The sequence below is a fragment of the Nyctereutes procyonoides genome, unplaced genomic scaffold (assembly GCF_905146905.1).
Source record: "Nyctereutes procyonoides isolate TBG_1078 unplaced genomic scaffold, NYPRO_anot_genome, whole genome shotgun sequence".
Taxonomy (NCBI): Eukaryota; Metazoa; Chordata; class Mammalia; order Carnivora; family Canidae; genus Nyctereutes; species Nyctereutes procyonoides.
Window position 1 is genome coordinate 358,670 of NW_026575113.1, and position 16,507 is coordinate 375,176.

The following is a 16,507-nucleotide window of genomic DNA, read 5'->3' on the forward strand; positions in this document are numbered from 1 at the left end:
GAATGATGTGTACGAATAATGGGTTTAAACATGTAAACAGAGGTATACAAGGGCCTTCAGGAGCAGCTCCCAACCTTTGCTAACTTCATTTTCTTCACTACTGTACCAGAGCAACTATTCTAATCAAACTTTTTAAAGATTCTCTGCACTGAATGCTGTCTCCAATCCTCCTTTTCTGGAAAACTTCTACTCTTTCTTTAAGTCCCAGCTCATATTACAGACGCCCCCCCCCCCCCCCCCCCCCCCCCCCCCCGTGAATCATCACTCGATACCTTAGGCAATTAGTTCCTTTTTCCTTAGAGTCTCCACAATACTCCAACCGTATATCAATTACTGTATTTACTACACTATATACTAATATACTTTATGTAAATTATCTGTTCACACGTCTCACCCACCAGACCCTGCTGAAAGAAATGTAGGTGTGTGTACATAGTCAACTGCTACTGCATGACCTGGACTTGAAAGCCCCCCCCCCACACTTGCCTCTTTACCACTTTATCTTGAAGATACAAGACAGATTTTATTCACCAACAGCCAAGACTGTGGGAGAAGCTGTAACGTTTAAGAAAACAACCAGCTTCCGTTAATCATCATCTCTATAAAGAATCTCTGGAAGAACCTATCATGTGTATTACTATTTTAAAAATGGTTCGTAAGTACTTGAATTAGCCACGTTACCATGTTAACTTCATTTTTTGGGGTGAGAAGATATACAGGTAGAGGCAATTTCACATCAAACTAAACAACTGAAAACAAGAATTCTAAACTGTTATTTCACTACCATGTCAATCGCCTTCAACCCTCCAGCTTGGATTGAAGTTCAGTCTCTCAGCTTTACTTCTGAGGGATGCACGGGGAAAACACACACACACACACACACACACACACACACACACACAAATCCTCACAATCCAGGATATATACAAAGTACAGCCTCTTATTTTATAATCTTAGAAAAAAATGAAATGAGACAGTCCCAAATCCAAAACTACGTTTTCTTTCAGATTTCAAAACTGCCTTTTTTGTATTTTAAAATATCTTAGAAAATCATTCTGGACAGAATTTCTTAGATGCTAGGCTGGGCAGAGTTACCGAACAGACAGCATTTAAACGTCCCTATTATAATAGTATATTGACTAATAGCATGCCATGTTGTCACCCTTGTTTATACCACACATTTCAGAGACTGCCTCTGTACCAGTGGGAAAAGGTAACAGAAGATGAGAAGATGAGAAACACTACCAGAACACTTCAGGCTATGATAACACATCCAATTTTCTTTACTCTAAAAGAAACAGAGGGCTGATTAACTACCATCATTTTGGCTCCCAGGAGGATTTTCCTCAATGGTTTTCACGGTGGTTTTGCCGGTGTTCATAGAACTGACAGTTGCTGTCCGAGAACTCTGAAAGACAGGTGTCTTGCTCTTTTCTTTTTTGATTTCCACCCTCCCGGAAGGCTCCTTCTGGGAACTATTAAGAAAGTCAAACAGCAGCTCATCATCAGGTTCTGACTTTTTTCTTCGAACAAACTGGGATGACGGCCTAGGAACAGATGCACTTTCAATAGGATGGGAAGCCTCCACTGGCGTCCTAGAGCCTACTTTTACATTTGCGGTGCCAGCTAAGATAGTGGCTTTCTGGTTTCTAATGTTATCAGCTGCTGAGGAAATATATGTGGCTTTAGATTCAGTCTGATAAGTCAAATCTGTATTTTGCTGGAGTTCAGGATAGTCAGCATTTTTGTTATATATGAGGTTGCTGGGGTTCTCTTTTCTACTGAGAGCTGTTGCAGCCCCTTGATCAACTCGATTTAAAAGATCTTCTGCCTTTCCCGCAAGATCGGCAAACCAGGACATGTTGGAAGCAGAAGAGTGCTATCGGTGAACCTGTAAAAACGACATGAAGTGATTAGGATGGCATAACAGCAGAGCACAGCAGTTAGGACCAGGCTCCAGAGTCACACAACCCTGGACCGAAAGCCTAACCGTGCCTCTTACTAACTATGTAACCTTGAGCAATCTACTTTGAACTGAGAAGCTTTATCTAGAAAATGAGGAAAATAAGTGTACTTACATTATAGGACGGCTTAAAGATGACATAATAGATTCAAAAAACTCTTTGCAAAATGCCTGACGCACAGCAGACACTCATTTTAGTAATTGCCATTACCCTAGTAATCACACCTATCACTACGGTCATAACTATTTCAACAAAAGGCAAATATCAATGTAGCAAATGCATTCAAAAAGCAAATAATGGATATGGCAAAACTGCAGTACAACCAAATAAAAACAATTCCCTAAAGTTTGCCTTAAGGTGCTACAACCTGAACAAACTTCTGATACTAAATCCATCCTCGTGTTAACATACAGCATGCGGTATTATCATGGATAATCCAGGTGTGCACGTAATCTGTGTAAAGTACACCTACAATGATTCACACACTCAGTACCTGCTATGTGCACACTAAGTTCAGAATAAAAAAAAAAAAAAAAAAAAAAAAAAAGAAGACGACAGCACAGCCATGTATCTGGCAGGCAGACCCGCGTACTTGCAGTGTGCCACGGCGAATCCGAGTGATGAATCAGTCCCGACAGAAGCCTACCTTGCAGATCAGTCAACAACTGTTCCTGGAATGTGCACACTGCGCCTCTGGCTTGGAACGCGCTTTCACCGTTAGGTCTGTCTGGTTCTTAGGCTCCACTGCCATCTGCTTCAGAACCCACCTAGGCGCGGTCCCGTCATTCTCTGTTCACACGCTACGCTTCTCCCTCAGCACCCTCCACGTTTTATGTGGCTTTTTCCTGTCTGTGTCTCATTGTATGTCTCATAATTTTCCACGACCGCAGTGTGTGGTCGGCAGCAGGATTCCTTCTTCCACAAATGCGGAAAAGACTTAGAAAGATCCCGGAGTCGAGATGGCAGCTTCGCAACTCAGATCCAGGTCGGCCAAACCCCACTCTTCAGCCCCTGCCTTTCCGCCTGGCCTCCCGGTGTCCGAACGGCCTCCGGAAGAAACTCGCCCTCTGCACCTGCTCCTTACGAAACGGGCCTAAGAGCGGCCCGTGTACCTCACAGCCGGCGCGGGGAGGCGGAGGCGGAGGCGGAGGCGGAGGCGTCCTGCTCCGAGGGACCGTGTTCACGCACCCGCCGGTGCCCTACCTCGCCTCCCGCCTCGAAGCCAATAGGGCCTGAAAACACAAGCCCGCGCCTCAGTACTGATCGCCCGCTCTCAGGACAAACACGGGCCCTGGGCACTCGCCCGGTCGCGGCCCCAGCGGGCCGACGAGGTCCGGTGCCCTCGGGGGACCTCTCGGGCGCGGCGCCCAGGGAACGGCCCACCCGGCGGCGAGGAGAGGGCGCGGGGCACGGCGGGGGGGGGGGGGTCCGCACCCAGCAGCGGCAGGGCCTGCTCCAAGGCCGGGGTCAGCGGGTGCAGCCCGGGCGGGCGAGTCGCACCCGCGCTTCGCGGCTCCCCGCCCCCGCAGAGCCACCGGGGCGGGCGGCGCGGCCAAGCCAGGCGGAGGGGAGACGAAGGCACCGAGCACCGGCTGCGGCCCCGGGAGCTCGCCCGCCCCCCCGCCCGCCCGCCCCTCAGCCCCGCACGCGGAGGGTCGCGGGCCGGCCCCGCGCCCAAGGCCGTTAGCGCCCGCGGCGGACCCGTCCGGCCCACTGGGCTCCCGCCGCCGCCTCACCTGAGGACTCGGGCGCGCTCCGGGCCGCCCCCACCTCAGCGGCCGGCGGCCAGGGCACCCGCAGCGCCCAACCCGCTCGGGGCCCGCCGCGCGCGGCTCCTCTTCCGGGAGACGTGGAAGGGCGGCGAGGACCCCACGGCGGAGTGGCCTCCGAGCTGCCTGAGCGGCCGGGCCGAGAGCAGCCACCCGCAGGCGATCGGGCGGCGGCGCCGCGCGGGCGGCGGCGGCGGGGGCCTCGCTCTCGGCCCCGCCCCCTTCCGCCCGGTGCGTGTGACGTAGCGCTCCGCCCGCGGACGACGGCCCGCTCGCGGCCGGCCGAGCACTGCAGGCCTCGCCGGGCGGGGGCGGGGGCGGGGGCGGGGGCGGGGGCGGGGGCGGGGGCGGGGGCGGGGGCGGGGGCGGGGGCGGGGCCCGGGCCCGCCCGGAAGGAGCTTGAGGCCGGAGTCGGGCGGGGCGAGATGCGGCTGCGCCCGCCGGCCTGCGCCCGGCCCTTCCTCCTTCACTTGCCAGCTTTACGGACGAGGATGCGGAGGACCCAGGGCAGGGTCCCTGATTTCCTGGAGTTGGCCTTCAGGTGGCGGAGACAGACATTAAGGAAGCCAATGACGGAGCGAGACAATTTTAAGAAGTGGGGGAATCGCTTTAAATGGTGTGATCAGGGAAGGTGTCTCTGGGGAGGTGCCAGGTTGAGCTGAGACCCAAAAGATGGAAAAGACCTGTAAAAGGTCTTACCATGCAGCAGGGTGGTAGTTAGGTCATGCACACAGCTCGTGGAATATTTGAGATTAGTCTAGAACCCACATTCAGTGATTAAACAAATCCTCGGCTCCGGCTCTGGTGCACGGGATCGGGCTGATTTGGCTCTAATAACAAGCCTGCAACATAGTCCCAGGGATCCCCATTTTCAGACGGTGGAAACTAAGACGCAGGGAGATTAAGTAACTTGTCGAGGACCATCCTCAGGGAGAGTGCACAGTCCTCGAAAGCCTGTGCCCTTAGACCCAGTGTTTTATTTTCTCCAATTGAGTATTGGGAATGATTGCAATTTTTTTCTCTTCGCAAGTCAGATGTAGTCCAGTCTGGTGAATGGAAAAGCTTTCATCAACAGCTGGAAGTAATAACAATAAATAATAATAATACTACCTAACATTCCTTGAGCCCTTATTAAGTGCAGAATACTGTTACACATTGGCCATGCTTCATCTCGTTTAATTCTTACAACGATGGTAAGGAAGATGCGGTTATTACCTTGTGATAGGTGGTCTGGTTCCTAAGAGCTGTGCCATCAGCTCTCTTGATCTTCCCCTCTCCTGAGAATAGCTAGTCCAGGTACGGCTGCTCCACCCCTGCGTCCAGGAAGGAAAAAGAGATGCAAAGCCACCCACATCCAACATGTCACAGGAGTGAAAAATAGACCTTTGCTTTTCGATGCCACTGAGATTTGGGGACTGTATCTCATACATCCTTACCTAATGAAATATGATTAATACCTCCAGTTTACAGATGAAGACACAGATCCGGAGAGGCTGTTACTTTCCCATGATCACTGCGTGGCACATGCTCCATAGCTAGTTTGTGCAAGCATACCCTGAATGCCCATGTTGAAAATGTAGAGATCTTGTCCTCTGTCTCTATTCCTATCAAGCGGAATGTGCAGCAGAATGTGTTGTTCAGTGTTCAAGGTCAGGGCCCTGGGGGTGGCCAACCCAGACTGTCTCCCTTGTAACAAAGTTCACAGGTGTCAGGCCTTGATATTCTGGGAAGCGCTGGTCATGAAAAGAGGGGAAGGACCACTGAGAATTGCCAAGTTGCTGTGATGTAAAACTTGCTGCATGTAGATCCCAGCAGCGGATGCTCTGTCCAGTCGGCTGCTCCTACAGTCCCTATACATAACTTACAGGAAACCCTACATCTCAACCGCTGTCTCTGGGTCTTTTCTTGACCTCACCAGACCGTGACCCACCCTAAGCTTAGAGTCTGCTGAGGTGCAGCTGCACAGTCACACAGGGTATAGGTAGTACGTCTGGGATTCAAACCAGGTTAGTGTGGCTACAGAAACAATGCTCTTAACCACTGAAAGGGAAAGGATGAAAGAAGTTGAAGCAGAGCCCAGTCTCCACGTCAAATGTATAAGCAGTGAGCAGGACCCCCAAAGGATGTTTACAGAATGTTCTGTGTGCTCCCTAAGAGACTCAGCATACAGAGATCTGCCACCCTGAGGTCGTTGGAGCCAGGCTAGGCCAGCCAGAGAAACAGCACAAACCAAGAGAGAGAGGTTACAAACTTGTCCAATAAGGAAGAAAATTTGCCCTTTTCTTTTCCCTTCCTTCCTGTCCTCATGCCACCAGAGGAACTAACTCCTTGAAAAAGAAAGGAGAGAAGGTATGTGAGGACCAGAGGGAGACCCCAGCCTCCACTCCAAGTCTCTAGTGCAACCAAGCTAGTCTGCTCCATGGACCAGGGAGGAGAACACTGAACAGAGCTGAAAAATAAGGTTTTGAACAAACAGGGCTGTGTTGTGACTTTTGGAATGGCAGAGCGAGGAAGTCCGCAAATCCTCTCCCCAAATGGCAATGATGAGACTGGGGAAAATTGTGCTAAAAAACCACTTCAACTCCCTGGAAATCGATCACAGGCATGACACAAATTAAGAAACATTTACTCAAGAAAAGCTACTAAACTTTGTGTAGGAACAGTGAGCGTGCATGACATTTTAGCCCAGAGAATGTCCCAGTCTCCCCCCTCCAGTTCCATGGAAGTTGTTCTTCCAGGGCTGGGAAAGCTGGGAAATGAGCAGCTTTGCTGCCAGAGAGGGCAGCTTGATTTGGAGCCAAGCCAGAAAAACCACATGACCAAGGGGAAGCCTCCGTTTGGAACGCCAACTTCGCAGCTGCCAGCCGAGGTTGCCGTATTGGTTGGGCCAACAACTGATGAGAAGGCTTCCTAGAGGTTTAGCAGGGAGACAGACCATCATGGGCTTTGATAAGCTCCCACATATACTGGTGGTCTGGGAGGCTGTGTAAGCTCAGGAGACTCTTGAGAGAGCCCTAGTCATCTACTCATCCTGACTCAACATGAAGCCTTACGCTGTCACAGAGGAGACACTGGAAAACCCAGTAGGATAAAAGACAGGACAGACTTGTAAACTACCTGGCTTTTGAATAGTCGACTCATCACATACGGGAGGACAAGAATAAAAGCTGATGTCGCATCAGGAACAATGGAGAAGGCGGTGGAATGGCATATATAAAGTGCTGAAGGAGAAAAAAAAAACTGTCAAGCAAGAATTCTCTAATAAAATTATCTTTCAAAGGTGAAGTCAAGATAAAGACATTCCCAGATAAACACTGAGAGAATTTGTGGCGAGTAGATCTTCCTTATGAGAAATAAATAATATATAATAATATATATAATATATAATAAACACTAAGGGAAATCTTTCAAATGAAGGGAATGCTACAGTAACTCGAATCTAAGTGGAGAAATTAAAAGAGCTGAATGTTAAATATTAGGACAAGTCTGTTCTAATAACTGAAAGTGACTGAAAGCTATAGAATCAGGTAAGATCATCTCAAAGAAACTATCATTCGGAAGGAAAAATGGGATCTCCTACAAATCAAAAGCATTGTCAAAGAGAATTAGTGGAAGAAATTATTTCCTGTCGGTGCCTCCACTGAGTTGGGATTTCCTAATAACCTGGTTACACTGACATTTCAGGGTGTTTGCCTCCCCCCGCAGTAAAAATATAAGCTCTGTGAGCGGAGTGTCTCCTTCTGTGTCTCCCACTAGCATTTTACAGCTGCGGCACTCTTCCTTCCGCCCCATGCTTCTCCTACATAGCATTTACACAAGTGTGATTACGTGGAGGAGGGCATGGAGTATCTTTCCAGTCTGTGGCTATATTAGCAGAGCTTAGGAAAGTACAAGGCATGGGCAGATGCTCTGATGTATTGAATAATGAATAATAATGTACAATGAATTGAGACAGCATGGGAAAAGGGCAGAAATTGGATGATCCGGATTCTTATTTGGGATGTCAATCAGCTTCAAGTGCCTTAATCTTGCTGACCCTCAATTTTAAAACTAGAATATATTTAGGCTGAGAGTAAGAGACCTTGGTTCTGATCATAGTTCTAGTTCCTAGCTATGTGAGCTTGAGCAAACTGCCCCATTTCCCAGGTTTCATTTATGAAATGAATAATTTAACCAAAATTCATGGTCATAAGTTTGCAACCTCAATTAATTGCTTTTGTATTGTTTGTTTTGTTTTGGCCACAGCCAAGTGTTTAATTTAAAAACATGCAAATGGGGGATCCCTGGGTGGCGCAGCGGTTTGGCGCCTGCCTTTGGCCCAGGGCGCGATCCTGGAAACCCGGGATTGAATCCCACATCGGGCTCCCGGTGCATGGAGCCTTCTCCCTCTGCCTGTGTCTCTGCCTCTCTCTCTCTCTGTGACTATCATAAATAAAAAAAAAATTAAAAACACGCAAACATACACTCATATTGTGCTGGCAGGAGTTACATTTATTGATAGAAATGTAAATTGATACAACCTCTATGAGGGCAATGTAGTAATGTATATCAGAATTTAAAATGTACAAGCTCCTTGCTGAGTTTGATATTCACATGAGGAAAAAAATGAATCTCATTCCCTTGCTATAGACCAAATGTTTGTGTAGCCCTAAAATTCATATGTTGAAATTCTAATCCCTAATGTGATGGTACTTGAAGGTGAGGCCTTTGACAGATGATTATGCCCTTGAGAGCAGAGCACTCTAGTGAGAAGACAACTGTCTATGAACCAGGAGCAGGTTCTCACCAGACACTACATCTGTTAGTGCCTTGATCTTAGACTTTCCAGCCTCCAGGACTGTCAGTAATAAATTCCTGTTATTTGTAAACCACCCAATCTATGGTATTTTTGTGAAAGCAGCCCATATGGGCAAAGATACTCCTACTTTACAATGTACATAAAATCAGTTCCAAAGTGTGAAATGGAAAATAATAAAACTTCTACAAGAAAACAGGAGAACATCTTTATCACCTTGAGACAGACCAAAACCAAAACCAAACCAAACAAAAAACCTTTTATGGGACACACACAAAATATTAAATATTGACTATGAAATAAAAGATTGATAGTTTGGCTTTGTTAAAATTAAGGAATGCTTTCCATAAAAAAAAAAATTAAGAGAGTGAAAAGATAGCCAAAAATTGGGAGAAGATATTTACAATACATATATTTGAAAAGGATTTGTATCCACAATAGGTAAGGCTCTTTTATAAATCAATTAAAAAAAGGGCAATCAACCTAACAAAAATAGACTAATATCTTAAATAATCAAAGAGAAAAATACATGCTTAGCCAAAAGCACATTGAAAGTGTTTTAATTGGCCAAAAGCACATGAGAAAGCTATTCATCATCAGAGAAATGCAAAGTAAAATCACAAGTAAATATCTTTATGCATACACCAGAATGGTGAAAGTGTAAAAGGATGGAAAATACCAAGATTAGTGAATTCATGGAGCTGCTAGAATGCGCAGGCATTGCTGACAGGAGTGTAAGTGGTAGAACTACTTTGGAAAATTGGGCTCTGTCTATTAAAATTAAACATAGACCTGTCACCTGCTAGACCAAGACCTGACCTTCACTGCCTCTCTGTTTGTATTTACTTACTTTTGTCTTCCATTTTTCCTTAAGCTCTTCTTTCAGCTTCCCTCCAAACTGAAAGACCTCTCAAGTGACAGGGACCACCATGACGAGACATCCGGCTGGCCCAGGCCACCCAGACCTTTTGAGCCAAACCACTGACTCACTCACGCCTATGCAGATGGGCCATGGAATGACCCCCATATGACCTACAATTACCTTTACCTTATTATAATACTAAAATCTACACTCGAGGAGGAGCCTCAGACTCATTTATGTAACACACATTTTACGCATAGGCATGTTTTCTTGAGGCACATGCGTGACTTTATGGTGGCCTTTACTTATGATGACAAGGCTTCACTATCTAAATGTCCATCTTATCCTTGTGTAAGGTGCAAGAGAATGGCCTAGTTTCATTCTTCTGCATGTGGATGTCCAATTTTCCCAGCACCATTTATTGGAGACTGTCTTTTTCCAGTGGATCGTCTTTCCTCCTTTATCGAATATTAGTTGACCATAAAATTGAGGGTCCACTTCTGGGTTCTCTATTCTGTTCCATTGATCTGTGTGTCTGTTTTTGTGCCAGAACCACACTGTCTTGATGACCACAGCTTTGTAGTACAACCTGAAATCTGGCATTGTGATGCCCCCAGCTATGGTTTTCTTTTTTAATATTCCCCTGGCTATTCGGGGTCTTTTCTGATTCCACACAAATCTTAAAATAATTTGTTCTAACTCTCTGAAGAAAGTCCATGGTATTTTGATAGGGATTGCATTAAACGTGTCAACTGCCCTGGGTAACATTGACATTTTCACAATATTAATTCTTCCAATCCATGAGGATGGAATATTTTTCCATCTCTTTGTGTCTTCCTCAATTTCTTTCAGAGGTGTTCTGTAATTTTTAGGGTACAGATCCTTAACCTCTTTGGTTAGGTTTATTCCTAGGTATCTTATGCTTTTGGGTCGGTGTCCATCGAAAGATGAATGGATAAAGAAGATGTGGTCTATGTATACAATGGAATATTCCTCAGCCATTAGAAACGACAAATACCCACCATTTGCTTCGATGTGGATGGAACTGGAGGGTATTATGCTGAGTGAAGTAAGTCAATCGGAGAAGGACAAACATTTTATGGTTTCATTCATTTGGGGAATATAAAAAATAGTGAAAGGGAATAAAGGGGGAAGGAGAAAAAAATGAGTGGGAAATACCAGAAAGGGAGACAGAACATGAGAGACTCCTAACTCTGGGAAATGAACTAGGGGTGGTTGAAGGGTAGGTGGGCGGGGGGTTGGGGTGACTGGGTGACGGGCACTGAGGGGGGCACTTGATGGGATGAGCACTGGGTGATATTCTATATGTTGGCAAATTGAACACCAATAAAAAATAAATTTATATAAAAAATAATAAATGTCCATCTTAACCCTAAACAAAAGGTACCCATTCACCTTCTCTCGGGGAGTCATGGCTTTGGAAGCTATTCCCTATGACCTCCTTATTTGCTGCAAATAAATTTTACTCTGTGTGACAACTCCACTTGGTGTATCTGTGACTCACCAAGGAACAAACTCACTTGGATGAGGTTACAGGGCTAGTCTATACTGGGCTAAAAGCATGTGCAATGAAAACGAAGAGGCTGTAACTCCAAGCAACAGCATGGGTGAATCAGACATAGTTGAGTTAAAAACAGTGTTGAGTTAAAAGAAGCCAGTTCAAAAGACCACATACTCATAATTCCATTTACATGAAGATGAAGGACAGGCAAAACTAACCCGTGATTATGGAAGTTATAGTAGTAGTTACCTTGAGGGAGGGGGATAGATATTTTGTAGAAATGGTCAAGATGAAAGGTTTCTAGGCTGCTGATAATGCTCTACATCTTGAGTTTGGTGTTGATGGTAGGTGTGGATACATACCTAAAAGTTCATTATGCACAATACTTAACATTTGTTCTTTTTTTTTTTTTTGCATCTATGTTGTATCTCAATTAAAAAACGCACAGTCTATAGGCTTTTAGGAAAATTAGGGAATTTTCCACTTTTAGGAAATTATACTACTGATATGCTTACACATATGCTAACTGACATACACAAAGTTATTAATTACAGTGTTGCTTACATAATTGCAAAGCTGGAAATGAGTTAAATATTCATTGATTGAAAAATCTTGGTACATTTAACCAATGGGATGTTGTGCAGCTGTTTAAAAAAAACACAGAAGCTCTTATGTAGGGATAGGAAAAGAGCTCTGATATCTGAACAATCTATGTTAAACTAAAACAAAAGCCTAAAAGGTAAACACACACACACACAAACTGGTGTCCATACATGCTACCATTTGTGTAAAATATCTTTTATGAGTAGAGTGTATCTCTTGAAAGGTATTTTCTTTGAGGGGTATTTTCTTTCCCTCCTGGAGGAAACTTGATTTGGTATCAGGGGTGAGAGGGATGTTTATTCCTTAATGAATCCTCTTCTGTATGTACCCTCTGCACTCTGTACCATGTGAATCTATTGTTTTTTGAAAATAAATAATATTAACTTTTTTCTGAACTTTGAATATCCTAGGAGGCTGAATGTATTCCCCCATGTCCTTGTAGTCCTGCCTCTTGGAATCACATGATAGTCTTCATTTCCATCACTTGCCCAGCTGGTACAGGCATCCCTTAGGAATTCTGTGGCCTTCATTTGAAGATTCCATGTTCCTTCAGCTCCTGGGTTCTGTGGTTCTATTTCCTGTTGCACAGAACTGAAGAATGAAATTTGTGCATTTTTATCTTCCAGCAGCAGGAGGCACTGAGTACTTACAATACACATATGTGTGTTTGTGCGTATATATATTCTATCTGGATTGACAGGTAAAGGGGGTATTGCTGTGTCCTTTTGTTTATAGAGCACAGAATGTAATCTTCTCATGAATTGAGCCTGAATGATGCACATTTCCCATATCATCTGGAATGCTAAGCTGCTCCAAGCCCCTGATGAAACCTCCTAGATCCCCATGCATGCCCCTCCTTAGCCTGTCTTTATCCCTGCTGAGAGGTCCCCAACCCCCAGGTGACCCTGTATTGGCAGTGGGGCTGGGTGGAGAAGAGGCCATGTGTTGTCCTGGAAACAGAACCTGCCTGGGCATCAACACACAGCATTTTGTGCCTTGCTTTGGCGTCATGCACAACTCCCTTGAACTCTCAGGGCCTCCTCAGTTTCTTCGTCTGTAAAATGGGTGATTAGTGTTTTTTAAAGTATATGTGAGTGATCATCAAGCATAGAGTTCTTTCTTTAAAGGAAATCCTGTGTCTATGCCCACTATATAAAATATGTCAAAGTGGAGCAGTCCTGACTGAGGAGCGTGGATGAAGGCGGGTGGGAGCGGGGAGGATGGTATGCAGAGCCCCACCCAGTCATTCCCTGCACCCCGTCCGGAGATAGCTCAGAAGAACTCCAAAGGAGTTGAATGTTGTGTTTGCACTCAGCATCAAGTAATCTTTAAGTCTCTTCCAACTCTGAGATGCTGGGGTTCTGTGGACTCAGGAGAATTTTTCTCCCTCCCTCAGCTAAATAGAAGAATCTAAACTGACAGTCTTCCCCAGAATAAAAGTTATTACCAGAGATAAATGTTATCAGAGGGACCTATGTGTCTGGTATAGGGCAACATCTAGTTACCTAACGTCTGCATTTTTTTTTTTTTTACAGCCCCATGAAGTGCACTCCTTCCCTCAAAACCCCAGCTCCCTGCCCTCTTCTCCTTCCTTCAGGATGGACATCCATACCGCATTTTTCTCTGATAGGCTTTGGAATTCCCATGTCTGTGTGGATTCCCCATACATATGAAATTAAGCTTGATTTTTTTCCTGTTCACGTCACATGTCAAGTGGATTCTTGGCCTCCCTAGAAGGACCTTGTAGGGGACAGGAATTCTCACTCCCCAACAGGACTGAATTGTGTGCACCCTGAGTTCAAATGTTGAAGCCCTGACCCCCAATATGACTGGACTTGGAGACAGAGCCTGTTCGAGGGGAGTTAAGGTTAAATGAAGTCATAAGAGTGGGGCCCTGTTAAATCGGATTAGTCCCCTTTAGGAGGAGATACCAGAGTTCCTCCTTCCCTACCAAGTGAGAACACAGAATCCTGCCATCCCTGCCTCTCATTCGAGATTCACCTGCTGGATTTAGCATCCGTAGATGTTTTTTGACTGGGTTAATGACAGCCAAATGATGATTTTATGATTCCATCTCTCTTCTCACATTGATCAGGTAACATTCCACTGCAGGAAGTGCTTTTCTTTCTCACTCATCCTTTCATTTATTGATGTCAATGTAGATGTATGGGTTCCTGCTTCATTCAACAGAGTACAATCTGTTTCTTTCGCTAACTACTAGAGGGGCATCTGGGTGGCTCAGTGGTTGAGTGCCCGCCTTTGGATCATGACCTGAGCTCAGGACGTGATCGTGGGGTCCTGGGATCGAGTCCCCAAAGGGAGCCTGCTTCTCCCTCTGCTTGTGTCTCTGTCTCTCTCTGTGTCTCTAATGAATAAATAAAATCTTTTTTAAAAAGTTGCCCCAGAATCTAGCTGCTTTGTCCCATTGACATGTCACTCTCACGAGAGCATTTTCCAATACCACAGCATGTTTTCGGCTTATTATAGACTTACTGTGCCTCACTCCAAAAATCAGTCACTTCTCCAAGGGTCCCTTGTTCACTTGGCTAGAAAAAAAAATTGGCACTTAGAACCCAAGATCTGAGTGCTGGGTTTGTTCATTGTTATTTCCTATTTCTATATCTATCTTTTATTTTGGGGAACAGGAGTTCAGCAGTACCTCCACCTCCAATCCAACACCACAGAGGTTCATTCTAGATTTTTCCTCTAAGATTTGGAACTCTCTCCCCCGACAATGAGAAACTTGCCTCCCATTATCCATTATCCTCAATATATTTATGTATTCGCTCAATCCCACTTCATGTAACTGATCTCCCAGCTCTGCTCTGTCATTGGCCAATGTGGCCACCTTCCTTCCTGAGGCCCCAACTGCCAGGTTGCTGATCTGTGGGGTCTCTCACCTTGTCTGGACTCTAACAGCTGTTGAGGCACCTCCAAACTTGGCTGTCTTCCTCACCTGCACCTGCCCAATCACTTTTCAGGTGGATTATTAGGGAATGAAGCAAAGAAGGGACATGGGGACCCATATGAATATCTCACATGGGGGGTGCTTGGGTGGCTCAGTCAGTTAAATGTGTACCTTCAGCTCAGGTCATGATCTCAGGGCCCAAGGATCAAGCCTCACGTTGGGCTCCCTGCTCAGCGGGGAGTCTGCTTCTCCCTCTGCTTGTGCCCCTCCCCCGTTCATGCTCTCTCTTTCTCCTTCTCTCTCTAATAAATAAATCAAATATTAAAAAAGAGTATCTCACATAAATATAAAACAAAATTAAATTTAAAAATAAATCTCTCAAATCCAAAGCAAAAATGAAATAAAATCTGTGTATTGAGTTGTGGTATCACCACACAAGTAGAAACTATTTCAAGTGACTTTAAAATGAAATTATTTTACTGCACATTCTCATAGATATACCCTAAGTACAAAAAAGAGCTGCAAGAAAACTTAAACAAATTTTAGTAATGACCCAGAAGTTCTATTCCTTAGTGTATACCCAAAAGTCATAAAATATATGTTCAAATTATGTCCAAATATATGTACAAAAATTTATATGCAACTGTTTGTAGCAGTGCAGTTCATAATAAACAAGTAGAAACAACCAAAATATCCATCAACTATTGAATGGATTAAAAATGTGGCACATTCATACAATGGAATATTGTTCAGCAATAACAAGGAACGAAGTATTGATATAAACTGCAATGCAGATGAACATTGAAAATATTCCACTAAGTGCTTAAAAAATCCAGACACAAGGGGCCCCTGGATGGCTCAGTTGGGCATCTGACTCTTGATGGCTCAGGTCATGATCTTGGAGCCATGAGGTCATGGAGTCATGGGACCGAGACCCACATTGGGCTCCGCACTTAGCACGGTATCTGCTTATCCCTCTTACTCTGCTCCTCCTCCTGCTCTCATTCTCTTTCTTTTTCTCTCTCTCAAATAAATAGATACGATCTTTGAAAAAAACTCCAGATACAAAAGAACACAATTGCATAATTCCATTAGAGCTGACCCTTGATCAACACAGGTTTGAACTGTACAGGTCCACTTATACACAGATTTTTAAAATATAAATACAGTATGATGCTATAAATGTATATTCTCTCCCTTATGATTTTCTTAGTAGTTTTCTTTTTTCTTTTTTTAAAAGACTTTATCTATTTATTCATGAGAGACACACAGAGAGGCAGAGACACAGGCAGAGTGAGAAGCAGGCTCCCTGTGAGGAGCCTGATGAGGGACTTCATCCCAGGACCCCAGGATCACGACATGAGCCAAAGGCAGATGCTCAACCACTGAGCCACCCAGGTGTCTCCATTTTATTTGTTCTAGCTTGTTTTATTATAAGAATATAGTATGTAATACATATATAAAATGTTTGTTAAATGATTCCTTATGTTATCAGTAAGGCTTCTAGTGAACAGTAGGTTATTAGTAGTTAATTAAGCTTTTGGAGAATCAAAACTTATACATGGAGTTTTAGCTGCATGGGGGGTCAGCACCCCAACCCCTGCATTGTTCAAGAGTCAGCTGTATATGAAATGCACAGAATAGTCAAACACAGTGACAGGAAGTAGATTAGTGTTTGCAGGGGTTGGAGGTGGAAGAGAATGGGGAGTGACTGCCAATGGGTATGGGATTTCTATGGGGGATGGAATTCTATCTGATTCTAGAATTACATCGTGAGGTGTTGGCTGCACAATGTTGTGAATATGGTAAAAACCATAGAATTATATACTTTAAAAGAGTGAATTTTATGTGAATTGTATATCAATAAAACTGTTACTTAAAAAAGAGATAGAGAGGTAACCAGCATGAGGTGCTTCCTGAAGAAGCATTCTCATAAAAAATTAGCATATGAATCTTAATTAAGCCTTCAGGGAGGAACATGTTAACACCATGGAGATACAATAAGCAACATTCAAAATGAGAGAAACTCTATAGGACAAATTGATTTTCTCAACAAACACATTTGAAAATAAAAAACAGAAACT

At 44.6% G+C, this 16,507-nt stretch overlaps 1 protein-coding gene across 2 annotated transcripts in view; it reads right to left on the bottom strand.

Moving 5' to 3' along the window:
• The window catches only part of GOLGA5 (golgin A5), a 32,842-nt gene extending 28,947 nt beyond the window's left edge, over positions 1-3,895 (bottom strand). The window contains exons 1-2 of one of the 2 annotated variants that reach the window (XM_055333669.1): positions 3,701-3,895; positions 1,318-1,891 (exon numbers count right to left, since the gene is read on the bottom strand). In XM_055333669.1, coding sequence (XP_055189644.1) covers positions 1,318-1,861 — 544 coding nt within the window. In that variant the 5' untranslated portion in view covers positions 1,862-1,891; positions 3,701-3,895. Of the gene's footprint in view, positions 1-1,317; positions 1,892-2,610; positions 3,080-3,700 lie in introns of those variants that run through there. The other variant, XM_055333668.1, reaches the window with a different exon arrangement.
• Positions 3,896-16,507: the final 12,612 nt, after the last annotated feature.